General features: G+C 34.1%; 1 protein-coding gene across 3 annotated transcripts in view; it reads right to left on the minus strand.

Annotated features, from left to right (window-relative positions):
- Positions 1–27094, minus strand: part of CALCRL (calcitonin receptor like receptor) — a 99236-nt gene that overhangs the window by 30545 nt on the left and 41597 nt on the right. For all 3 annotated transcript variants that reach the window (XM_045868387.3, XM_054506104.2, XM_054506103.2), the window contains 7 exons: positions 14217–14307; positions 13952–14041; positions 12616–12708; positions 9486–9621; positions 6682–6792; positions 6468–6580; positions 4790–4881 (listed from right to left, as the gene is read on the minus strand). In XM_045868387.3, coding sequence (XP_045724343.1) covers positions 4790–4881; positions 6468–6580; positions 6682–6792; positions 9486–9621; positions 12616–12669 — 506 coding nt within the window. In that variant the 5' untranslated portion in view covers positions 12670–12708; positions 13952–14041; positions 14217–14307. The remainder of the gene's footprint in view (positions 1–4789; positions 4882–6467; positions 6581–6681; positions 6793–9485; positions 9622–12615; positions 12709–13951; positions 14042–14216; positions 14308–27094) is intronic.

Consider the following 27094-nt stretch of genomic DNA (forward strand, 5'->3'; position numbering starts at 1 on the left):
TTATAGAATTAGTGCGGGACTTTATTTACATCCTTGCTAAATTCAAACTTGTTTGGAACCCTAGGACTTTGTATACTAGGGGACTATTATTCTCTTTTTGACTTCTGATTTTGGCATGCAATGTAATTGCTATGCTGCTTAACTTCATGTCATTCAGATATTTAACGTGCTTGTACATTTTGACTTGTTATGTGGAAAATAAAAAGAGATTATTTAATCTAGAGGGTCTCAGTTGTATTAGTTTTAAATCTACAGTGATAGGTGGTCGGTCTCCTAAAATGGTAATTAAAAATTTACTCCGTGTCCACTGTAACTAGTTGCGTTTTAGTAATGTTACAATAAGGAACTTGGGAAGATTTCACTGAGGAACTGATGCTACAGTTCAGATCTGAAAGTTGAATACATTTAAGTAGGCTGGGGTGGGAGGATAGGCAAGATATTCAATTATAGGATACATTAATGATTTTGATTTTATATAAATTACAGTAGAAAGTTTAAGATTTTTAAAGCAAAGGATGACAAAATCATACCTGTATTTGATCTAAAGCTTTGAAAATATTCTGTCTGCATTGTTTAGAATTGAATGAAGGTGGTGAAGGGGATTTATTGAGGCTAGATAACACTAGGGTGATGGTGGTGGCAGTAGAAATGAAAAAAAAAATGCATAGATTGGAGGGCTGTTGCAAGGCTAAATCCACAGAGTCTGAGGAAGAAGGACAGGGAAGAAAATTGAGAAGATGCCACAGATTGCTCCTAATTCAACTAGATGGCTGGTAGTAGTATTCTCAAAGATGGGTCACTCTGGAAGAAAAACTGCTTTGCTTAGGAGGAGGTACATGCTATGGATTTGTTTCAGACATGTTGACTTTGAGACATTTTTAAGATGATGTATTTCATGGCTGCATAATATTCCATTGTATATAAATAACACATCTTCTTTATCCATTCATCTGTTGATGGACATCTTGGCTCTTTCCATAATTTGGCTATTGTGGGCATTGTGCAGCCATCAAAAGGAATGAAATCTTGTCATTTGCAATGACGTGGATGGAACTGGAGAGTATTATGCTGAGCGAAATAAGTCAGTCAGAGAAAGACATGTATCATATGACCTCACTGATATGAGGAATTCTTAATCTCAGGAAACAAACTGAGGGTAGCTGGAGTGGTGGGGCGTGGGAGGGATGGGGTGGCTGTGTGATAGACATTGGGGAGGGTATGTGCTATTGTGAGTGCTGTGAATTGTGCAAGACTGTTGAATCACAGATATGTACCTCTGAAACAAATAATGCAATATATGTTAAGAAAAAAAAAAAGAAGAAGAAGAAGAAGATAGCAGGAGGGGAAGAAGGAAGCGGGGGAAATCGGAGGGGGAGATGAACCATGAGAGACTATGGACTCTGAGAAACAAACTGAGGGTTCTAGAGGGGAGGGGGATGGGGAGATGGGTTAGCCTGGTGATGGGTACTAAAGAGGGCACGTACTGTGTGGAGCACTGGGTGTTATATGCAAACAATGAAGCATGGAACACTACATCAAAAACTAATGATGTAATGTATGGTGATTAACATAACAATAATTTAAAAAAAGATGATGTATTTCAAGAGCCATAAAAAGACATATACCCTTTGACCAAGAAATCCCAAGTCTCTGGGAATGTAGCCTAAAAAAATAGTGTGAAATATGGGAAAAGTTATGTCTGAAAATGTCCATTGCAGTGTTTTTTATTAATAGGAAAAATTGGAAGTAATATTAGTGCTCAAAAATAGAGGAATAATTTAATAAACCTTTGTCGACTTACTAAATGAAATATTATTTAGCAAATTACATGACTAAATAATAAACTAAAGAGTTTTAAAAACTCTTTAGGTACATGGAAAGAATTATATAATACTAAATTATAAAAATAGTTAACACACTTTGTATATAACAAAACAGTAAAAACAAATGAATATGAAATAAACTGCAAAAATGTAAGAAATTGCTTAGTAGGATATTAAAGTTACAGGTGCTCAATAGGATCTTAAAATTACAGGTGTATATATTTCTTTCCTTTATTTAAGTAACATGCTTAAATTGTTCTTGATTTTTTAAAAAGTATTGCAAATTTAAGGGCAAGTCTTGTTTCTCAAGATTATAGTTTGTTTTTAATTAAGTCTTTTTCCTGAGGTTAGAAATAGTTAAAACTTGTAACTTTTCCCCAAGATTTGTGAAATAGTATTAAACAACTCTTATTATTTCTATTTTATGCCTTTAGGATAGAGGCTGATCTTTATAGTCAATCATAGTTGTAGGAATTTTCATGTTAAGAAAAAGAAACTTAGCTAATATTAGTTACATTTAAATTAATTCTCTCTGTGTTTTTGTATGGTATGTACAGTGTGGTAGATATGTAATTTTCATGAACTAAAAATCTGAGTTCTAGGAGTACTGCATAAATTTAATGGCAATTAATTGCATTATTTAGTTCTAAGAGCCAAGAGAGTTCTATTTTCAAATTTAGACAATTTGTATTTTTAAATTGTAAAGATTCTGTCTTCATGAATAAGAAATGAACTATATCCTTGTGAAACTGTTTAGTCATTTTATTATACTAAATGAGACTTGAAATTTTAATTTCATTTTGTGTTTTTAAAGTCACTAAATATTAACTAATTTTCATTGCCCTATTTTACCAATAAGTTTGTTAGCATCAGCAACATTGCTTCACTTTGTCAATTAGCATAAATTATATATCACTATGGACCAGCGGACTTTATTTAAAAATTTTCACTTTGGGGGCGCCTGGGTGGCTCAGTCGTTAAGCGTCTGCCTTCAGCTCAGGTCATGATCCCAGGGTCCTGGGATCAAGTCCCACATTGGGCTCCCTGCTCGGCGGGAAGCCTGCTTCTCCCTCTCCCACTCCCCCTGCTTGTGTTCCCTCTCTCGCGTTGTCTCTCTCTGTCAAATAAATAAATAAAATCTTTAAAAAAAAAAAATTTTCACTTTGGGTGCCTGAGTTGCTCAGTCGGTTAAGCATCTGCCTTCAGCTCAGGTCATGATCCCAGAGTCCTGTGGACTCCCTGTTCAGCTGGGAGTCTGCTTCTCCCTCTCCCTCTCCCTCTACCCCTCCCCCTGCTCATGCTTTCTTTCTCTCTCTCTCTCTCTCACTCTCTCTCTCAAAAAAATATTTGAAATCTTTAAAAAAATTAAGAAATAAATAAAAATTATTACTTTGGAAAATGGTTTATTTTCTATTTTTTAGAACAGATATTTTTAATCTATTATACAATCATAATAAAGTTTTTCCTACTCCAGAGACAGTATTTATTCAAAAATCTTGTGTAAGGAGAGAATATATTTAAGAGTAAAGTCATGAAGTTTTAAGTTATATATAAGCAACTGATATGACATAACTAAAGGCATTGACTGAGAACTGGCAACTTGTTTTGAGCAAGAAACTTTTGATAACTTGTTGCAAAATATAGTATAGTAAATTTAATTCCTAAGAAATGTTTTCCATATTTTAGGATAAAAATTCTTTTCAACTGACTTTGATACATTTTTATATAATTTACTAAAGAAAACATGTCAAATCTAAAAAATGTATACAAATGCTTAATTAGCTTTATTCAGAGGGGAGTTTTTTAAAGTCACTTTCTAATGGTACCTAGATAATGTTATAAATCAAAAGTGCCATTAAAAAGTACTTATGTGGATTCCTCAAAGTAACTGATCTTGAAGTTGTTTAAAAAGGCACAGGTTTCCAAAAACAGCAATTCTGATGCAATCTCTAGATCCTGTGATTTTGAAGCCATGAGAGACAATGGTTGGTTGGTTCATATATTATTCGATATACTCTGAATATTTGATGGACTGTGGGCCAAAGCTGGTGCTCTAGTTACATATGTATCTAACATCCAGCTGCCTGATAATTTCCGGGTTTGGATTATTGTGATATACTACTACTCTAGCTGATTCTGAAGCTGCTAATGTTCCAAGACAATTGTTGAAGAAGAAAGAGGAGGAGGAGGAAGAGGAGGAAGAGGAGGAAGATAATGACAATAGTAATGAAGATACAATGAAATACAGCTACTCACTCTTCACACTGCATTCTGTAATTATTGGTGGTGATCAAAATTATGAAAACCATGTTAATGAGTAAAATATTGTATGCACGTTTTGGAATTTCCTTCCCATTAATTTAAAACATCACTTGTTGATTGGTTAAATCCAGAAATTGGAGTTGACTCTCCCTCCCAAAAAAAGGAAGTAAATTTCCAGTAAAATTCAAAATATAAGTTAACTATATTAATGATGACCTCCCAAACAAGAAAAGTAATCTAACCATAATATATTTAAATTATTAGATTTAATAATATATATTAAATTCCATTGCCATTATTCACACAAAATACCAGTTTCTGTAATGTACCATGTATACTGACACAAATATTGACCTAAAAGTTGAAAATTCAATTAAAAAAGCCTATAATATTTGACAGTTTCTAAAACAAATACAGATGGATTTACATAATGATTTTGGCTCTCTTCGCACTACATGACTTCGTTTTAATATGTCTACTAATTTTGTAAAGTTGAGTTTCAGATTTTCACAAATCTCTGCTCTATATATTTTACAAAGTCAAGATAAGTTCAATATATTTCAAATTATTTTAAACATTCAATTTATTTTAAATGTTATGTCATCTATATTTCATATATTTTATCAGCACATGACAAACATGCACATGGCACTGCATTCACCAATGACAACTTGTAAATTAAAAAATATTTTACATGTACTTACTTGAAATAAAAGAATATGCCAAGCGAGATAAGCAGTGAAGCAATAGATAATCCATGTCCAATTATAGTCAGGTAGAACAAATTCAGTGCAGTCTACAATTTGTGTGGATAAAAAAACAAGTAAGGCTCATATCATTAATATAATCCTCCATGTGTATAAGCTCAAATCAATAGAATAAATTGTATTTTTAAGAATATGTGCTCTGATAGCCTTACCATTTAGCTTGCATTAGATATTTGTTACATCTGGAATGAAGAGTATATGCAAATTTATAAAGTGACATCAAAATTTATAAATTATATGCCCTTTTTATTAAGAAATTAGAAGTCAGGGCGCCTGGGTGGCTCCGTTGGTTAAGCAGCTGCCTTCGGCTCAGGTCATGATCCTGGAGTCCAGGGATCAAGTCCTGCATCAGGCTCCCTGCAGAGCAGGGAGCCTGCTTCTCCCTCTGACCCTCCCACCTCTCATGTGCTCTCTCACTCTCTCTCATTCTCTCTCTCAAATAAATAAATAAAATCTTAAAAAAAAAAAGAAATTAGAAGTCATATGATAGGAAGGAATAATTTTATTGATCTAGGTTGTGTAATATATGAAATTAGCATTTTATATTTTGAAAGATATTGACAATTTTCACTCTATCACTTTGTGCACATTAAATCAAATGCTATGTAATTATTTTTGTGTGTTTTCTTTAGGTAAGGCTTTCTTTCCTACTGGGTTTTTCTTTTTCCTTTGACAATTTGAAACTCTAAGACAAATCTCAATATAGTAATTATAGGAGCCTCTGATCTGCTTTGATTTTTTTATTTTTCTGTATTCCATCTATTTGTAATTTACCATTTTATTGTGTATTTTTATAATTCTCTTTAAACCCTTCTCTGAATAAGCAAAGAATACATGATTTATAATTATAATGATAGCTGACAGTTATCAAGTGCTTATTTTATGCCTATAGTTTTCTAAGGTTTTTTCTTGTATTAAGTCAATCCTTATGAAAACCTTGAGGGTGGGTTTATTGTTATCTTCATTTTATACAGAGAGGGGTTATAGCTTGCCTGAGGGCATCTAGCTGGTAAAGAGCAGGAAGTGGAAGTCAGATTTCAGGACTCAGTTTCAATCACTGACAAACTTCCTCTGTGTTCCCCCATGTGCAAATATATGCAGGCACTTTCTATAAAAGCTTAATTGTTGTGACAAACTGTGACTAACCTTGACTTTAATGTATGGTGCTAAAAGTGGGAATGTGAGCGAGAATAACCTAGCATCCAGTCGGAAGGACAGCCTTCTGTTGAGGGACAGAGAGAGCTGTTTAAACCCTGCTGGGCTTCCCTTGTTTACTTGAGCACAATTCCTGAACTTATTTCTCAAAATTCCAGTACCAATGAAATGTTCCCTTTTCTTATACTTTTAAAGTATGTTTTTCTTTGGGAAATCTGAAACTCCATTACTGACACATTGACTTGTAAATACAGTATTATCTAACAGGATTGCTTCCTCAACGTCATGACAGAATGAATGATTATTTCCACAAAGATTTTTCTCCGTTGTTTTTCTCAAAGTATATTATGAAAAGACTTTACAATAGAATAGAACACAAAGCAAATTTTCTCCAATACTGTATTAGCAACTGACTTTTTAAACAGTATCAATTACATTTCCGTTTATATGTATTCCATACCTTCACTTTCTCCTGTGTGTTAACATTACACTGGGTATAATTTGTCCATGTTCGGTTGCTTTCTGGATGTCTAAACCAGTTTCCATCTTGGTCACAGATCTTTGTAACTTTTTCTTTAAAATTAAAAAGGAAAAGGAAAGAAGAAAATGGTAATTTAGTTAACTTAGGGTTTATTTAATATCAAGCAGATCTGTATATACATTTCTGCTTTTACCTGATGGGTCGAAGTCCTGAAAGTAATCAGGGCAATGCTGTATTGACTCGGTTCCGGCGGCAACATCATTCCAGCATAACCACCCATCCCAGGTTCTGTTGCAGTAAATGCCTGAAGGGGAGAGTAAAGATCAGTGATTACTAGTCCCTCTAGTTATACCTGAAGATGTAAAGTCTTACTGGTGGGTTCATACTGACGTGAAATACAGACCACCGACTGAAAATGAAGACATCTTATAAAAGCTATAGCTATTACTTAAATTTTCACCAAGTAATTATTGGAATAACTGCAAAATTCAATTTAGAAATATCTATAAGAGTATATTTAAAAGTTTAACTTTAATTTCAATTCTCAAAGGTAGCCATTCATTCAATAAATTAAATGGTCTTTGCTGGTTGTCCTTAACCATAAAGGTGGTAGTTACTTAGTGTCCCTATGCTTAAAATTTTAAAAAAATATGGGAATATAGAAAATGTGTTATCTTAGAAATTGTGTTCTTAGGGCAAGGTGTTAGTATTTTCTGGAAAAAAAATGGACACTCCAACATTTCCCATTTCACTACATTGACCCTAACAGATATTTAAACCCCTCTACCAAATTCTAGCTCTTACTTGCCTTCCTTTACTTTTCAAATGAAGTAGAGTGTTTAACATTCTCACAGTTTCCTTTAACCAACCTGAAGAGAGAGTACCTCTTACATGAAAAAATATGTTTTTTTAAAGGCATAGAGAAATAAAATGACCAGTGTTCCAATGTTGTAACAGTCTATAATCAAAGAAAATAATTTTCCACCTTGTCAGGCAAGCACTCATAGATAGAAGCCCGACTGTTGTATGAGATGTTTATTATTTATAACAGATTTGTGCCACAATCTCAGAATCAATCTAACCTTCACAGGAGTAGGAAAATTCTGGCCTGAAAGTATAAATAATTCTCATTAAAAAAAGAACTCATATCATCTCAGTTTTTTCCTCCTGTGATTTTTCAAACACTTATTTAAATAGTCTGCATTCATATATTACTAAATAAAATGTATTTTGTGGCCTATCAGAGAAAGCATCTCAAACAAGTCCTTATCACTGGTCCAAAAGATTCTATCTAATTAATGACAACACTGGCAGTATGATAGATTAGAAGGTCAGAAACTTTCAACTGTGTTATATGGCATTTGAGCGAGACAGGAATAGGTATTCCATTAAAGAGTTTCTATGGTCAAAAGATTTGTGGGGTGCCTGGGTGGCTCAGTCGGTTAAGCGTCTGCCTTCAGCTCAGGTCATTATCCCAGGGTCCTGGGATCGAGCTCCGCGTCGGGCTCCCTGCTCAGCGGGAAGCCTGCTTCTCCCTCTCCCACTCCCCCTGCTTGTGTTCCCTTTCTCGCTGTGTCTCTCTGTCAAATAAATAAATAAAATCTTAAAAAAAAAAATGGGGGAAGCACAAAGTTAAAATAACGACAGTTCTTTATTGCAAGACTTTCTAGAGTATTTAAATTACAAAGTCTGTTATGAAGCTTCAACATGAAGATTGATTATGCAGTGATTCTAAAATTATTTTATCACAAAATTATCTCATAAAGATATTCCTGTTGTTTGACAATTAGATTTGAAGCCTATTTTTACATATATCTACATGATCTGGAAGGGGTTAATTCAATCATTTTAAGCTCATAACACTTAGATTTTAATGGAATAAAGTGAGAAGCCAGATGGATTAACACAGAATTTGTATACAATTCATGTACTTGATAATTTAGACCCTATTGACATAATATCAGATAGTTTGTCATTGTCTGTATATTTCAAAGAGATTTTTAACTGAATAAATTCCTCATAATAAAAATGTTTGGATAGATACATCTAAATACTTCTCAAAAGATAAGCAAATTATATTGTTCAGTAGATTCTTCCTTAAGAAGAATTGTTCATTAAGATTCTAAAAGTTGCCCAGCGTGGGAAGATCACTTTTTTCCTCACAAGCAAGTTCATTTTGTCCGTTATAAATATTAATAATACCCTACTTTTAGCATTTTGTTTATATAAGAAACATTATATATTATACCATCCAATATTTTTCCAAAAAATTTAGGATCTTTCTTTCCACTGATAATTTAGAAATATCAAAAGTCTTTACATTTTGCTATGTTTTGTTGTGAGTTTTGCATTTTCTATTTTGAAGATATACCCTGTCTTTAGTGTTGCCAGATAAAATACAGGGCCTGGTTTTGGTTTTGATTTGTGATTTTGTTTTTGTTAAATCTGGCAACTCTAATTGTGCTACTCCTCTGTGTATCTTCAGAATCAAGGCAGACATCTGGCATTTAGCAGTCCCTCAGTAATGTTACGAAAATATCTAAAGAATATCTTAATAGAAACAGAAGCACTTAGACTTCATTAGCATTGCTACTAAATGTATTATGCAAAGCACATTATACAAAAAAATTATAATTTTATTGTGCAAACTCCTATCAAGCAGCTTGTGAAAAAAAGAAATACAAATTACATAAACTGAAGATCAACAGCCACCAATTTAATTCAAGACATACATTTGATATTTTAAATATCTTTGTACCATAAAAAATGTTACTAAAAATATTCCTGTTACACATACTTTTATTAGAATTTTTTAAAAGAAGCAAGATAAGTTATGTCATAAAATGCTCAAATATAATTAAGAATGCACACATGTCAGGAAAGCTAACAACTAACCCATTTTTAGTAATGGACCTAAGGAACCCATAAATGATGTAGTGGAGTAGTTTTCTTTTAAAAATATATCAAATGCATTTAAAATTAAAAAGTCATGTTTACCTTCTGTTTGTTGAATAGGGTCTTGCATAATTTTTTGGTAACATTCATATTGAGCCGTCATAATTTTATTTCTAGTATAGACACCCAACTGACTTAAGCCTTCAATGTTCTCTTCTGATTCTGCTATGTCAAGAATCTAAGGGATTAAAAAAAAAACAAACTTCAGAATTGTGAGAATGTCTGTCAGAGGCAGTCTGTCCCAGTGGGAAACAGTCACTGCAATGATATGCTACATGGTCATCTGGCTCGGGGGGGGGGGAAATCCCTGATCTGAAGTGTTTGCCAATTTTCATAGTTTAAATATCCCCACCATGTTTAATTTCAACTGCCCCCAAACAGCTGCCAATGGCAGCTCTGGGAAGTGTAGTCTATAGACAGTTCTCAGAAGCCTGTGGGAGCTGGCTCTAGGACATGCGTTCTGGAATACAAACAGGCAAGATATTTAATCCTCTGTTTCTTATTGTAAAATAGTATCAAGATAACAGAGGGGAAGTATCTGACACATGGCAAATATTCAAAATTGTCATCATTTTTATCATCATATTTTGATAATCACAATATTGAGAATATTCATTTATGGTGTGGGTAAATGGAATTTTCATTGAACGCACATCAATAAATGTTTTTGGACAAGCTATATATTTATGATCTTCCAGTTTAGTAGCACTATTTTAAGCTTTACTTCAGTTTTAATATCTACATGACTTTTTGTTTCTGTTTTGTAACATGAAGCCTGTATAACCTCTCTTCAACCTTATTTCTTCTTCACTTCTCCATTATTTCTATTATTTTCCATAAGCAGTAATTTTCTACTTTTATTTTGTCCCCTTATTTTTTTTAAAATTTAAATTCAATTAGCCAACATATAAGTACATCTTTAGTTTTGATGTAGTGTTCATTGATTCATTAGTTGCATATAGCACCCAGTGCTCATCATATCACATGCCCTCCTTAATGACCATCACCCAGTTGCCCTATCTCCTCGATCCACCTCCCCTCCACCAACCCTCAGTTTTTTTCCCAAAGTCAAAAGTCTCTCATGGTTTGTCTCCCTCTCTGATTTCTTCCCATTCAGTTTTCCCTCCCTTCCTCTATGATCCTCTGTGCTATTTCTTATATTCCATATATGAGTGAAACCATATGATAATTGTCTTTCTCTGATTGACTTATTTCACTTAGCATAATACCCTTGCGTTCCATCCACATTGATGTAAATGGTGGGTATTCATCCTTTCTGATGGCTGAGTAATATTCCATTGTATATATGAACCAAATCTTCTTTATCCATTCTTCTGTTGAAGAACATCTTGGCTCCTTCTACAGTTTGGCTATTGTGGACATTGCTGCTATGAACATTGGGGTGCAGGTGCCCCTTCTTTTCACTACATCTGTATCTTTGGGGTGAATGCCCAGTAGTGCAGTTGCTTGGTCATAGGGTAGCTATATTTTTAACTTCTTTAGGAACCTCCATACTGTTTTCCAGAGTGGCTTTACCAGTTCGCATTCCCACCAACAGTGTAAGAGGGTTCCTCTTTCTCCACATCCTCGCCAACATTTGTTATTTCCTGTCTTGTTCATTTTAGCCATTCTAACTGTTATAATGTGATATCTCATTGTGGTTTTGATTTGTATTTCCCTTGTCCCCTTATTCTTGATTCTCTGTTCTCTAGCCCAAATTTGTATTTAATAAAGTCTAAATAGTAATAGTCCCTCAGTGTGTGGCACCACTCAATTTCACTATAGCCTGCCCACCATTTAACATTTACCCTCTCTCTCATTCTTTGATTAGTTTTAATTTCCTAATAAAGATTTATAAAGCAGTTGTGCTGCAATAAATGTAAATTTACAGCATCAACAAAATTAGTATTTTTCTCCTGTTCTCAGGAAGTTTATAGAATTGCATAAAACCAATATCATTTTTATTCTTAAAAACTCAGATTTGCACACTGAGTGAATTCAAGAAAAATGGTCACAATCCTTAAATTACAATAATCAGATTGGTAATCTGATACAGAATTACCTGCAGGCAACCAAAGTTGGCAGGTGCAGCTCATTGGCACACTCAGTGGAGGAAGCGAGCTGTAGAAACAGGAGTCCTGCTTCTTGAATTCTAGTCTATTTACCTAAGATAACATCTAAGAAGTTCAGGATTTGGACTGCTCCTAGACTGGAGAATGTTTTCAAATACAAATGCTGATGGGAATATAGTCTTGCTTTTTTTCCATTTAGGTTTTCTATATTTTTATTGAGTTTCTTTGTTTGAATCTTTTTATGGGGTTTGCTTGAAAACACCACAGGAAAATTATTTGCTGGCACAGAATTAGATGAGATTACATCTCTGTTTCTAATACATATAATGAGATAAGAGTACCATCACTCTTGTCATGTGGGACAGAGAAAAATGTGAACAAGATATATCTGTAAATAAAGATAACATGATATGTATAAGGAATATGACCCCTCCAGTACAGCAATAGGCTTGTACTCATCCTTAGTCTACCCTCCACCTCCAGCCTCACATTCCCCGCAGATGCATGCAGGGGCATACATGAGTGCACACATTCACAGACACACCTGCCCCAAGCTTAGTATCAATGCCTGTCAGAAAACAGACACTTAATACTTATTTGAATGAATGGATAAGGAAATTAATTTAAAACAGTGCTTGGTTTCAATTAATACAAACCAATCAGTTGGCAGAATGAGCGAAAAACCAACAGGTTGGAATCTGCTTTTTAAATAGATCTAACTCAGAATCAACAGGTCTGGCTGAAAATATTTTATCTACTAGGTATGACTACAGTATAGAGCCATTTCATTTTTCTTTCAAACTCTGATAATTACCTTTCTCTGGTGTCTTTTACATTTTATCATTGACCTTCCTCACTTTGCCATCCCACGCCCACTGCCACTGCCTCACCATCCTATAGTGCCTCCCATTGAATAAAACCTGAAAGTGTACACTGAAAGGTAATAAAATATTGCTTTGTTGATTAAAAATGTACTTAATTTATGCATCAAATAACTATATGTCATTCTGTTGTTATTAACCCTTATTAATTATAGGTTTATTGGAAGTTAAAACAAATAATCATAAATAGGGAGTTTTATTAGAGGAATTTATGCTTACCATAAAAAAAGGCAAGATTAGCAGTAAATACAGGATACACTTTTTCTCCATCATTGAACCCAAAATGAAATATGCTATACAATATAAATCAAACTGCAGAGAAAATGAAATAAATATAAGTAATCAATATTTATGAAATATAGATGGTACTCAATGGTAAATTTTTTAAAACTATACAATAATTTTGCTTTAAGGATTTGATTAATAGTTTTACATATTGCAAATGTTAAGAACATTGGATGGTTGGGTGGTTCAGTCAGTTAAGCATCTGCCTTTGGCTCAGGTCTCAGGTCATGATCTCAGGGTCCTGGGATCCAGCCTCTCAGCGGGTGTCTGCTTCTCCCTCTCCCTTTGCCCCTCCCCCTGCTTGTGCTCTCTCTCTCTCTCTCTCTCTCAAATAAATAAATAAAATCTTAAAAAAAAATCTTAAGAGCGTTATGGCTTAAAGTACTAAAGAGCCTAAATACATGTTAGTCTTACAAACAGGAAAGCTTCTTACATATATTTTTTTAAGTAATAAGAAAACATCTTGCTTTCTTTGCCTTTACCAAAATTGGAATAAAATGATTAAAGTATCAAAATAAAGAGCTTCACAAGAAAATACAAGCACAAATTTTGATAGTGTATTTTCCTATAAAGCTAACCTTTATTTCCTATAAACATGAATCTCATTTTTAATTTTCTGACTCTTCAATAATTTAAGGGGGAAAATTGTTCCTGGGCCAATTTCTTGAGAGTCAACAACCATATGTCATAAAAATTGCCTTATAATTTAATAGAAATTCATCATTTAATTAGGAAATAAGAGATTCCCTAAGTCATCTGTTATTAAAATAAGGTTACAGGAAATGGACAATACCACATAAAGTATTTCTGTTAAATATTTCTGAAGGTAGATACAATTCTGAGCTAATTAAAATGGCCTCTAAAACAATGTCCCTAACTTCTTAATTCTTAGAGACAAACATTGCTGGACTGGCTTACTCACTATAAGGCCCATGAGCAACCTACTCTGACAGTATTTTTATGAGATATAAATTATCATGGTATAGTCATAATGTATTTATTTAACTGAATGTGTAAGAAGTATTTTTCAAGGCAAGGGAGATTTTAAAAATCTGATCAATAGATATTTGCCAGAAAACTATGAACTTAGATTTAACTTTGTTAAGAAAGTTGTCATGATTTTTATTATAGTGCCAATATTAGGGCCAAAGAATTATAAAAGCCATTTCCACATATTATGCTTATTATTTTTATTATCACATGCAATGAGAGCACACCAATTTCTAGAACATAGAATCTATATCATTGCTTGCCCTCACCAATGACTCACCCAGACACAGCTTTTCTTTTTAACTGTAGCAATCTTCCAAATAATGTTTTCTCTTCTATCAGCTATACTGAGTTTTTATTATTAGTTGACCTAAAAAAATATATAACCAAAAAATCAGGAGGCATTGTATTAATTTTAGATATTAAAAAACATGTAACAGAATGAAAACAATGAATCAGAGTTTTTGTAATTTAGTAATTAATGCATTGATATTTTAGTTTTTATTACATTTTACCATGAGAAAATCTAATTTTCCAATACTTACATACACAATTGTCTCCAGACTCAAATCACATTTTCCCTTGGATCATATTGGATGTTGTCTTGAAGAATTTCTTAAATCCAAGGGCCATGACCTGAAATATTGATTGAGGTAATAATTTAATGTTATTTCAATGAGCCAACAAAATTTCCATGGTAAATTGAAATTTTCAAAGAAAATACCACTATTAAAATATTTTTATTAAGCTATTCCAATCTTTAAAAATCTCTTTTGCTTACAATGTACTTGAATTTTTTCACAAATATTTGTTGTTTTCCATTATTTGGAGAAACTTAAATTAATTTCCATTCATCCAAGTAGTAGTTAAGATATTGAAATTTTAAACTACAGTTTAATTTTCCTTTGAATGACTTTCTTTAATAACGTCTTGGAGTGTGTTAATAGTCTTACTTACATATATCCATTCTCAAAGCCAGAAACCATATCTGATTGATCCATGTATCTTTGGTGACTGGCAGTTAACTTACATTGGCTGTATAAATGAATGAGTAAATGAATGAAAAAAATAAACCAATAAACTACTTTAGGATTTTAAACTTACAATCAAGAAAAAATAATCATAACTATTAAATAACTGCCCTTTCTTCTATTTGAAGGCCTTGATAGTGTTGGAATCTACTATACTGACAATGAAAATTGGAAAAGAAAAGTTCTTATACCAGCAATTTTACTTTCTTAAAAAAATAATGTCCTGAAAAATATTTATTTTTCAAGTTTTGTGTTGTTTGGGTATTGAATAAACAATAGTTTACTGACTTTGGAAGTCTTTATAAAGGTTAAGCCAAACTTAAAGAATTGGTAGTTCACATTTCTCTGTATAAATACACAAATAAGAATGTAAAGAAATATTATTCTATTTGGAAATCAGATAGGTTTTTTTTATGAAACAATGCTTTGATGATTTACACATGAGTCAGGATTAAACTAATATGTACCTGGGCTCAAAAACTGAAGGGAAAAGTCCTTCAAAAACATGTCTGGAGTTTTACCAAACCCAGTATATTTGAAAAACATTTCACCCAACACTAGCAGTTATTTGTGTTGCTTATCTAATCAGAGGCTTTAAAATCAGAGTTCCAAAAAGTATGTTAGTGAAATACCTTTTAGTGTTTACTAGATTATCCTGGCAATTGTAATTTAAGAAGACTTTATCCATTTCACGAAATATTTACCAATGCAAATAATTCCACTTTTATAACTTCCTTCTTTACCCTATTCCTTAGTGATCTGGAAAATGTGTTACTAGTAACAAGGTTGTTTTTTGCACTGTGTAAACTTGTAGCACTCCCAATCAAGGGGCGGGTCTATAGCCCTGGTTTTATCAAGGATGCAGCAGCAAGTTTGGGTGGCAGTTTTTCAAACACGTGGTGGACACCTGTACTCTCCATGAAGTCTAACAATGACCATTTCAGGTGGTGATCTAAATCATTTGAGTCATCCACCTGGAAAAGGACCTATCAAATTTTCTTGCCAGCAGACATGGTGGTGAGTGGTAGGTAGGTAGGAATCGCCACTTTCACTGAATGTTCTCAAGTTCAATAATGGAGGGCTCATGACTGGGCATGTAGATAACACCACTGAAGACATATCTGAAGGTCACTTTAGACTGATTTGGTAGATGTAATGGCATGATTGTTATCAGAGGTAGGTTTAAGTGTATTCCTCAGTTTAGCTCAGTGGTTCTTTGCATGCTCCCTCTAATATGTTCATTCAGCAAGTGGTTCTCTTTTCTATATTTAGCTTATTCCAAATTTATCTTTGCTAAAATACATTTGATATTAACTGACTAAAGCTGTTAGGCAAATCATTTGTAAATCTGTTTCAGATCTTGTTAAATTATTTACTCACAAATGAGTTGCATGGTGCCTTGTGAGATACAGTAGTTTCCATAATTCTAAAGAGAGATAAAATATGCAATGAAGGGTCAAGTTAAATGACTAAATCTGCCAGTGGGTTTTTCCGAGTGTCAGGTTTGTTTAGTAGGAAAAGGGCTTATTCAAAACTAAGAAAGCTCTAATTTAAACTCTTAAGTGAGTTTGTAACCATAATGGTACTAAGAGTAGTTACTGACATTTTCTCTAACTGCTAGCCTCATGGATCCTATCAGTACTGTTTTATTTTCACTTTTCAAAATTATACAAAGTGGAAGATTTGGTTCTACTACTAGAAACAAAATAACTTTCTTTACTGTACACATGGAATAAAAAAAGTAGTCTATTTCTAAATAGTCTTCATTCTTCTTGTCCAAAGAATCACCAACATAAAGTAAAAATGATTTATTTCATCACAGAAAGAACTTTGAAGATGAAGAATGTTGTAAAACCTCAAAGAACTTTGGAAATATAGCTTCCTAGTCACTTAGGTCTTTATGTAATCTCATTCTGGTTTCATTTCCTAAAATTACCATTGATCTCTACCACAAAACACTTTTCATAGAGCTACATTTCCAAGTCCAAAACTTTTAACCAATCTTTTTTGCTTTCTTCAGTGTAAAAGCATGATTTATTCTGCATTAAAAAATTATAAATCAGTGTGACCTAATCAATACTAAGTAATCAGAACACAAAAACCTAAATCCTGTAAATGCATAGCAGTGCCTTGCAAACTTGCTTCTTATTTTCTCAAAATTTTATTATTCCTATACACACTTTTCATTAATGTGTTTTTTTTATAACAGTTCTTAGTTTTAGTTGAGTTACCGAACCCTGATACTAAAAGTATATGTTTGTGCCAAGATTAAGAAAAAAAAAAAAAAACTTTTAACTTCTACTCCTCCATTTCCAAAATATCTTGGATTTCTATGGGCCCTGTGCCATATTCTCTTCTCCCCTTACTTATCCAGTCACTATAAAGTGGGCTAACAGAAGCATTTCCTATACATACCTCATTTACCATGAAGTGTCCTGAACCTTTGTATGAGCAAAGTGAGGATTTTCTATTTAGTACATGCCTTTCCCTTGTGGCAAATTCAACATGCTACATTTCTTTTTTTGTAATTTGAATTCAGTTAATTAACATATAATGTATCACCCAGTGACCCCATCCCCTCCAACAACCCTCAGTTTGTTTCCTATGATTAAGAGTCTCTTATGGTTTGTCTCACGCTACATTTCTCAATCAAAATAGGGAATAAGCACTCTTCTCCAAACCCAGTTTTTCACACTTGGATGGCAAATGGAAACTTCTTTCTGTCATTCTACACTGTATAGAAGAGATTGTGCCACTGAGTAAAAATGTCAAAGTACAAGATCCCAGTTACCTCTTATTTTCTCCTCACTGCTTTTTTTTTTTTTTGTCAAAATCCTAAGTCTTTCTGCTAGAATTATTCTTGCAAATTACTGTCTTTACTTCCAATAAAATCTTTAAGAAATACATGCCAGGTGGGGTGCCTAGGTGGTTCAGTCAGTTGGGTGTCTGCTTTCGGCTCAGGTTATGAGCCCAGGGTCCTGGGATTCAGCCCCACATTGGGCTTTCTGCCCAGCGGGGAGTCTGCTTCTCCCTCTCCCTCTGCCCCTCACCTCCCCACTCGTTCTCTCTCAAATAAATAAATAAAATCTTAAAAAAAAAATACATACCACGTTAAGGTTTTAACTCCCTACCCCCATACTGGCCTGGAATGTCCTTAACACTTTTAATACATGAAGCAGTAAAAAAAATTAAAATATAAGGACCTCTTCTTCCTAAATATCTGTTACTGATGTAAGAAACTCAAATATAAGTTTTTTTTTTTTTAAATAACATCATTTGGGGCTTCCATAATTTTTTAGACTATTGAATGAACAGGTACCAAATCTCTGATGTGGCATAAACCAGTGTTCCTCAAATTGTGGGTTCATGGATCACTGGCTTTGGAATCACTACTAGAACTTGCTGAACATGTTAGAATGTCTAGGCTCCACCACAGACCCTCTGAATCATAATCTTTGGGAGAAGAACTGGGAATCTGACTTCAAGGAAATTCTTGGCCTATTAAATTTTGTGAAACACGACATAAATACAACAGCCTAACTGGACCATGCTGAAACCTGGACACACTTCCTCTGTCTCTAGGTACTGCCAGACTATTTTATTTTATACTTTTAAAGATTTATTTATTTATTTGAGAGAGGTGGGGAGGGGCAGAGGGAGAGGGAGAGAGAGAATCCTTAAGCAGACTCCCGGCTGAGTGCAGAGCCTGAACACAGGGCTAGATCCCAGGACCTGGATGTGAAATCAGGAGCTGGTTGCTTAACTGACTGAGCCAGCCAGTGCCCCTTGCCAGACTATTTTAAAAATAACAACTAAGGGGGAACCTGGCTGGCTCAGTCGGAGGAGCCTGTGATTCTTGATCTCGAAGTCATAAGTTCAAGCCCCATGGGGCGCCTGGGTGGCTCAGTCTGTTAAGCGGCTGCCTTCAGCCTGGGTCCTGATCCCTCTGATCGAGCCCCGCATCGGGCTCCCTGCTCAGCAGAGAGCCTGTTTCTCCCTCTCCCTCTGCCTGCCTCTCTGCCTACTTGTGCTCTCTCTCTATCTCTCTGTCAAATAAATAAAATCTTTAAAAAAAAAAAAAAAAGTAAGTTCAAGCCCCACGTTGGAAGTGGAGCTTACTTCAAAAAAAATAGATAAATAATAATGACTATCAAGTATAAATCAAGCAAAATATTCTACCGTGTTCCCAGGCACAAGAAATGTCTCAGAACTCCCAGAGCAAATTATCCAAATATCTATTTTAAAATATATCCTGTAATGTTGTAATTATTTTTGTGTGTGTCTGTTATGCCACTAGATTGTGAGCACAATAAAAATAGGACATGCATGGTATCTACCTCTATAACTCCAAACCCTAGGCATAAAGAGAATAAATAGAGGGCACCTGGGTGGCTCAGATGGTTAAGCGTCTGCCTTCGGCTCAGGTCATGATCTCAGGGTCCTGGGATCGAGTCCCGCATCGGGCTCCCTGCTCAGCGGGGAGCCTGCCTCTCTCTCTGTCTCTCTGTCTCTTATGAATAAATAAATAAAATCTTTAAAAAAAAAAAGAGAATAAATAGAAGGTGTGTTTTGAATGGATGACTTACAAAATGAATTTAATTAAGTTGAAGAGACTGGTGTTTGAGGGTGCTCTTAGCCCTATGAAGCACATTATAATTTCTGACACCTTAAAAAAAAAAAATCATTGACTGGATTCTACTCTAGGAAATTTGGATTCAGTTTATCATTTGGGGCCTAGGGATAAGCATTTTTTCCAAGTTTCTAAGGTGATTCTAGTATACAGCTAAAGTTGAGAACCAGTGGTACAGATAAAAGAATTCTGTGGTAGGTGGAATAATAATCCCCCAAGTATTTCCATGCCCTAACCCCCAGAATCTGTCATTTCAAGATTATAGACCTTAAAATAGGAACAGTATCCTAGGTTACCGTGAAGTATTCTGGTAGGCTAAACTGATCATTTGAGCCCTTCAAAGTAGAAGAGGAAGGTTGAATAGTCAGCCACAGAGATGCAACAGAAGAAAAGGAAGCAGAAGAGATATGCACAGCTGACAGCTTTATGAGGGAGCCCACGTACAAGGACTGGAAAGAAGCCTCTAGGAGATAAAGGTGGCTCTGAAATTAATAGCCAGCAAGAAAGTGGGGACCCCAGCTCTACAATCTCAAGGAATTGAATTCTGCCAACAACCTGAATGAATCAGGAAGTAGATCTCTCCCAGAGCCTCCAGGACAGAATTCCTTGACTTTGGCCTTGTAAGACTTGAGAAACTAGCCAAGCCCACAGGACTCCTGACCCGTAGAGCTGTGACACAATAAATGTGTGGTTTTTTTTGAAGCTACTACATTTGTGGCAGTTTGTTACAGCCGTAATAGAAAATTAACTGCAAATCTTCACCTGATCAAAAATTACATTTTCCCATCAAGTATAAGTGGTAACTTTTGGCTTCACAACTGGCCAGTCATTCCTCCTAACTTTAGAACACATTTATCATAGTGCAAGGCAATCACATTAGCTGAATTTCTTCCAGATGTTCCTAAATTGTTAGGTGATCTTAAGAAAATCATTTCAACTCTTTTCTGCTTGGCTTACCCAACTAGAAAAATGCACACTTAATCTTTAGCTCCCTTTTCTATATTGCAGACTTATTGAAAGATATGTGCTGGAGTCAGAGAGGCATAGCTTCAAACTCCAGTTCTTACAACACTTAAACTCACTATTTCCTGACAAGGGAAGGAGTACACAAATAGTGGCTTGATCAATGTCACTTAGAATTTTTATCATAATTAATCTTGTCCGGTTCTTTTAAGTGTTAAATTACATGATAGATATAAAGAACTTATAATAAACACCCAATAAGCATTAGCTATTGCTATTATCTTTATTGTTCTATAATTTTAATTAGTTATGGCAATGTTAATCTCATATCTCATGTCTCATACCTATCTTAGTGACTTGGCCAAGGGCATACAGATGCTTAGGCTGACCCTAAGCTAAGAACTCGGATTCTCCAACTCTAAATCTGAAGCCCTTTGCCCAAACTATACTGACTCAGAGAATTGAGCCATTTTTTGGGGTAATTAGGACTTAGAAAGTGGTGCAGGATACATTTCTGTTTTGCTTATTCAGTTATTTTGCTTAACCATCCAATTTTCACATTTCATTTCACTTTCATTTATCAAACACATTTTTATTTTTTCTCACGCAATTTCTTCTTTTGATTCGGTTTCTTAGTAAAGTCAGGATATTTTACTTTTTTTAAACTTACATTAGTAAGTTTCACAACTCAGACTTGCCATTCTGGTAAGGTACTAAGATAAAAACCACATGCATTTTAATTTAAGAAATACTTCTGGAAACTCAATTAGTCATCTTACCCTATTTATTGAGCATCTACTTTCACCTAATTGTGTAGGGAGATAGAAGTGAATATAAGTTAAGATTCCTCAACAAAAATATTTATCAAGTTAGAGAACAGTAATCTTATTTTAGTGGTTTAGTTCATTACTTTTAAACCGAGTCCATAGGACTCATTCATAAGGTTCTAAAGAGGGATGATTTCACCAACATTTAAGATAGGAAGTTAGTCCTGGTGCTCAGTCAATATGTTGTCATTCAATGAGCTTGAGCAAGTTACATACCTTCCCAGGTATCTCATTTGTAAAATGAAAGAGTAGAATAAGATTATTTAAGCCTTGGGTAAGTGTTCAAAATTTATGTAAAAGGCAGGATTAACAGTTTTGTTCAAACTAACTCAAATCCAAAATATCCTTGAAACCAAGCCTCTCTGACACAGTTTTTTCTGGTTCAGGAAGACTTTCCCTAGGTTTCTTCCTTCTAATTGCCCAAAGGAGTTTGAGTTTGAATCTAAGACAGTGGAACGTAGACCCATGATTTTTTCTTTTGCTACATGAGAATTCAGGGAAAATGTATCTAGATCAAAAGAAATCACATCTTGATTTTACCTCTTCATATACTGCCTCTTTTTAGAGCTGTTCTTACTTTTGAAAAGCTGTTTGGGGTAAGTCTAGTTCTCTCTTCTCCACTGCAGAAAAATGAAATTAGAAAAGCAAACATATTTCTTCATAAGCCCCCTTGCCAGACATCTTCAGAATGGGATCTGATTAATTCATCTAAGCCAAAGTATACTTATTGTCATCAATAAGCCTAAATGCTCCTGGGACTGGAAGCCAACAATTTATGAATTTGGGATACATTGGGTTTTTATCTCTTTTGCATTTAACAAGAAATTACATAGGTAAAAAAATTTTAAGTTATACAGCTCAGAAATTACAGGACATGTTAAGGAATGATTCAACAATGCATAAACTCAACAAGGTAATCAATGAAATAGCAAGAAAGATTATTACATTTAATTCATCAAAATCTTATGAATGACCTAGTATATAAAAGCACTCTAATAGCCAATTTTAAAAAGTCAATAAAAGCCTCCAGAAAGTATTTTATTTTGAAGAGACATCAGAGTTTAACTATAAATTCCACGTGCTAAGAAAATAAATATTATAAATATTGCCCTACTGAACAATGATACAATTTTCCCTTTTCTAGGGAGATTATAAAATGAATAAAGTAACATCCACCTGATATTTAATAATTAGCCCAATAGAGGGACATCTGTGATAAGTAGAGGCAGGAGTTGTACTGGTTACAAATTCTGATTTGAAAACCCAACTCAACCTCATACTTCCAAGTTAAACAACTTCCGTAAGAATAGCTTTCTCATTTGCAAAATAGCTCCTACACTAAAAGGCTATTGTGAAAATAAAATGAGATAATGTACATAGACTTTTTAGAACTCAGTAAAGTTAGCTATTATTGTTATTACTGTTATTTTTATTATATCACATTAAAATTTTTAGAAACATAAACAAGATTATACATGATTTTAAATTATTTGCCACAATTTCTACAGCATTATAAATGAAAATTTACCCTATATTTCAAGGGGTGGTCATATGCATTGTGAGTTTATCTTCTTTAGAAATAATGTGTTTGGTTTTTATTCTGTCATTTAAGCCAGTTATGAAAATATCAAATAAAGTGAATGGTAACAAGTATATTCCCAAATCAGATGTCCATTTAATTAACATAATTGCATATTTCCTAATATTGAACTTATATAAACTAAAGCTCTAGCAAATTGTTTGTATACATTGTAATCAGATAGTCACATCTTAAAGAATATAACATGCTAATCCAATTAAAAACAAGATATAAACTCTCCCAAATTTGAGTTTAATTTTAGGTTGACTATAATAGCCTTTACTGATACTGTATTGGTACCAAAAAAAAATATTGACTCTCTGCTTACTTGCTTATCTAATGAACATTCCAGGTTGAATAGCTGTATAGCCATTAAAGACAGATAAAATTGTGATTAAATTTGGGACTTCATTTTACACTCTGAAGTATGTACTCATGGGAATAATTTTCCCATTGTGGGCATGATTAGCCATTTTCCGGTGATTTTGGTCACCTTCTTTTTATTTGAAAGAGGCAAGTGGCCAAATCTCAGCCCAATTAGTAAAAGATGGGAGGGAGACTGAAAAAAAATGCTTTGTACTTGATGGAAACACTCTCCGTCCAGAGATCTAATATGGAAAGAATTGCTTGCTCAACGAGCATAGAAACAAAACATATCTTTCCAGCTCTTTGGACTAAGAGCTTTACACCTATTTCCCTTTCACAAAGTCAAGAGTCAAATTCTATGTGAAAACATGTTTTCTCCAAAGGCAATAAAATCAGAAAACATATAATTCCCCTGGAATTTTAATTTAACATAATAGCTCATCATCAATACTGTATTTCTGTTATTTGGGGCTTTCAATTTTTCTAAAAAAATCAAATTTATACAGTACCTCCTAGCATATCTCAGCATTTGGGAAGCTGATGATACTGTCGATCCAGTGCAATTTCCCTTTTTCCCTGATAAAATGAACCCTTCTTTCCAGCAGAGAATCTGTCCCCTCTGGTTCAAGTGAGTCTGTCCTCCTACAGAGGTAGGAAGTCACTAAAATCTGGTCAGATTAGCATAATCTTCTGATTTTGATTTGTTTAGGCATAGAAACATGGTCAAGCTACATCATTAGTGTTCTCCCTAGGACTTCTCTATTAGTGTTATCAGGGAAGGTTTTCTCTTTCGGGGGGTTGCAAAGCAAGTAGGAGAAGGTATATCCTAATGCATCCTGCTTACCGTATGGAAAAAAAAAATTTTTAAATATGAAGTCAATCAGCTGAGAGCTAGGTGGAGATTGGTGGAGAATCCGATGACATTATTAGAGCCTTTGAATCTCGCCACATCCAAAATAAGCTATAATAATGGACTTCCTCACCAATGTAGCCAGTAAGTTATATTTTATGCCTAAACAGGATTGATTTGGAATTTTGTCTCCAAATATTTGCAACCAAAACATTTCTAACATTTTTAGAAATGCTGGTGGAGTGGAATGATTAATAAGAAGGTTCCATTTTGCATTTTGCCTAGCTTACAGAGCCTGAATGTTTTCAGGTTAGTGACTTTGCTAGGCCTTAGTTTCCTGACCTGTAAAATAAGATGACTTAAAGCTCTTCTCCATTTTGTAATCTAAATATCTACAGATTATTTTCCTTTTCACCAATTTTTTTTTTTAAATCTGAAATAGACTTGGAAGTATATGTTCTTGGATAGTCCACAACTAGTATGTGCCTATAGCAAGATATTTATAGCTTGCTCAAAAAATAATGGGACACCTGGGTGGCTCAGTCAGTTAAGGTCTGACTTCAGCTCAGGTCCTGATCCCAGGGTCCTGGGATCGAGTCCCGCATCAGGCTCCTAGCTCAGCAAGGAGCCTGCTTCTCCCTCAGCCTGCCACTCCCCCTGCTTGTGCTCTCACTCACTCTCTGACAAATAAATAAATAAAATCCTTATTAAGAATAAAAAATAAATGCAACTCTTACATGAAAATGTATGAATAAATTTTTGTGACCTTGGGTTATGCAATGTGTTTTTAGATATGATACCAAAACACAAGTAACAAAGAAATAGATGTTGGACTACATCAATATTAGAAACTTTTGTGATATAAATGATACCATCAAAAAAATGAAGAGGCAAATCACAGATTAGGAGAAAATATTTAAAAGTCACATATTTTGGGCGCCTGGGTGGCTCAGTTGGTTAAGTGACTGCCTTCAGCTCAGGTCATGATCCTGGAGTCCCGGGATCGAGTCCCACATCAGGCTCCTCGCTCGACGGGGAGTCTGCTTCTCCCTCTGCCTTTCCCCCCTCTCATGCTCTCTCTCTCTAATAAATAAATAAATAAATCTTAAAAGTCACATATTTGATAAAGGACTAATGTCTAGAATATACAAATAACTTTTATTATTCAATAATAAAAAGATGAACAACCCAATTAAAAAATGGCAAAGGATCTGAATGGACATTTCTCTACATAAGACATACAAATGACCAACAAGTATGTGAAAAAACACGTTCAACATCATCAGTTATAGGGAAGTGCAATTCAAAACCACAATGATACCATTTCATACCCACTAGGGTAGCTATGATAAAAAGGTGACAATTATAAGTATAGGAAAGATGTGGAGAAATTGTAACTTTTACATTGTTGGTGGGATTGTAAAATGATGTAGCCACTTTGGAAAATAGTTTAACAGTTCTTCAAAATGTTAAACATAGAATTACCATATATATATATATATATATATATATATATATATATCTGACAGAAATGAAAACATATGTCCAAAAAAAACTTGTACATGAATATTCATAGCAGTATTATTTTTAATAGCTGAAAAGTGGTAACAACTCAAATATCCATCAAAAAATGTGATATATCCATACTATAGAATATTATTTGGCAATAAAAAGAAAGGAGTAGTAATACAATGTGGATAAACCTTGTAGACATTACACTAAGTAAACAAAGCCAATCACAAAAGACACATATTGTATGATTCTATTTATATGAAATGTCCAGCATAGGCAAATTTACAGAGGCAGAGACCAGATTAGTGGTTTCATGGGGCTGAGGGAGAGTGATGATGGGGACTGATTGCTAATGAGTACAGGAATCCTTTCTAGGGTGATAAAAATGTTCTAAAATTAAATTGTGATGATAGTTGCACAATCCTGTGAGTATACTAAAATCATTGAACTATACACTAAATCAGCGGATTATCTAGCATGTGATTTGTAAGTTAATAAAGCTGTTTTTTAAAAAGTAAATGCAAGAAAAAAGGTATGTGTATATAAGGGAAGATTTGTGCTGAGCAGAACATCTAGTTTCCTCGCTCTCCTTTGTCAAGAGATAATATTCACACTGTAAAACAAAACACAATGAACAAAAACCTGCCTAATTTACAGTGTATCCCATGGATGTAAACTCTGAATTGTTCCTTCGATTTGATGCATCAACTCTATTTTACATGTTTAGAACTGTTTTATTTGTAAGGAAAAGTACATTCTCCTTGAAATTTGCTTTTCAGCTCATACACAAAAATATTATATTTCCTTTGAGATAAAAATTTTAGTTTATAAAAAATAACCATTATACATAATTGAGGCAAAAGCTATTGTGATAAACTTAGAAAATATTCCTTAGGTTTAAAGAATTTAAAATTGTTATCTCTTTTCTCCTGTCAGTAATTTCTTTTCTTTACATTTCTACAGTCTTATTTTATTTTTCTTACAGGGGTGGAAAACTGACAATTTATGTACAAAAAAAATTGTAGATATTTGTATTCCACTTGTGACATATTTAAATTGTATTATTATAAACAATAACAAAGAAACAACAAATGGGAGTATTAGCAAGAAAAATTAAGGAACTTTAGTACATTCTTAGAAATTAACCCAAGTTAAAAAGCTTACATCCCAACTATTTCCCTTCTATGAAGTTATTACTAGGTAAAAGAAAAGTGAAAGAAGGATGGAAAAGAGAGAGGGAGGAATGAAAGGAGAAGGTAGAGGTAGGGAGGAAAGAGAAAGCTCAATGGGTGTGTCTCAGGTAAATGCACACTTTATTTAAAATTAACCACATTTTCCCATTATTTTTGTAAAGAAGCAAACAGTGTTGATAATACTGAAAAAATTTTTTAAAGATTTTGTTTATTTGAGAGAGAGTGTGTCTGCGTGCAGGAGGCGGGGGAGGGGCAGAAAGAAAGGGAGAAGCCGACTCCCCACTGAGCAGGGAGCCCGACAGGGGGGCTCTATTCCAGGACCCTGTGATTATGACCTGAGCCCAAGGCAGACACTTAACCAACTGAGCCACCCGGGCACCCTGGTAATCCTGAAATTTGTTCCTTTTCAGGATCTCTATATCTTACAACCATTAAACATAGTTTCATCTTCGTATTTTTTAATATATTCATT

This window comes from Mirounga angustirostris, unplaced genomic scaffold (genome assembly GCF_029215605.1).
Source record: "Mirounga angustirostris isolate CCGP_5_RB_7025 unplaced genomic scaffold, mMirAng1.0.hap1 SCAF_3, whole genome shotgun sequence".
NCBI classification, from domain to species: domain Eukaryota; kingdom Metazoa; phylum Chordata; class Mammalia; order Carnivora; family Phocidae; genus Mirounga; species Mirounga angustirostris.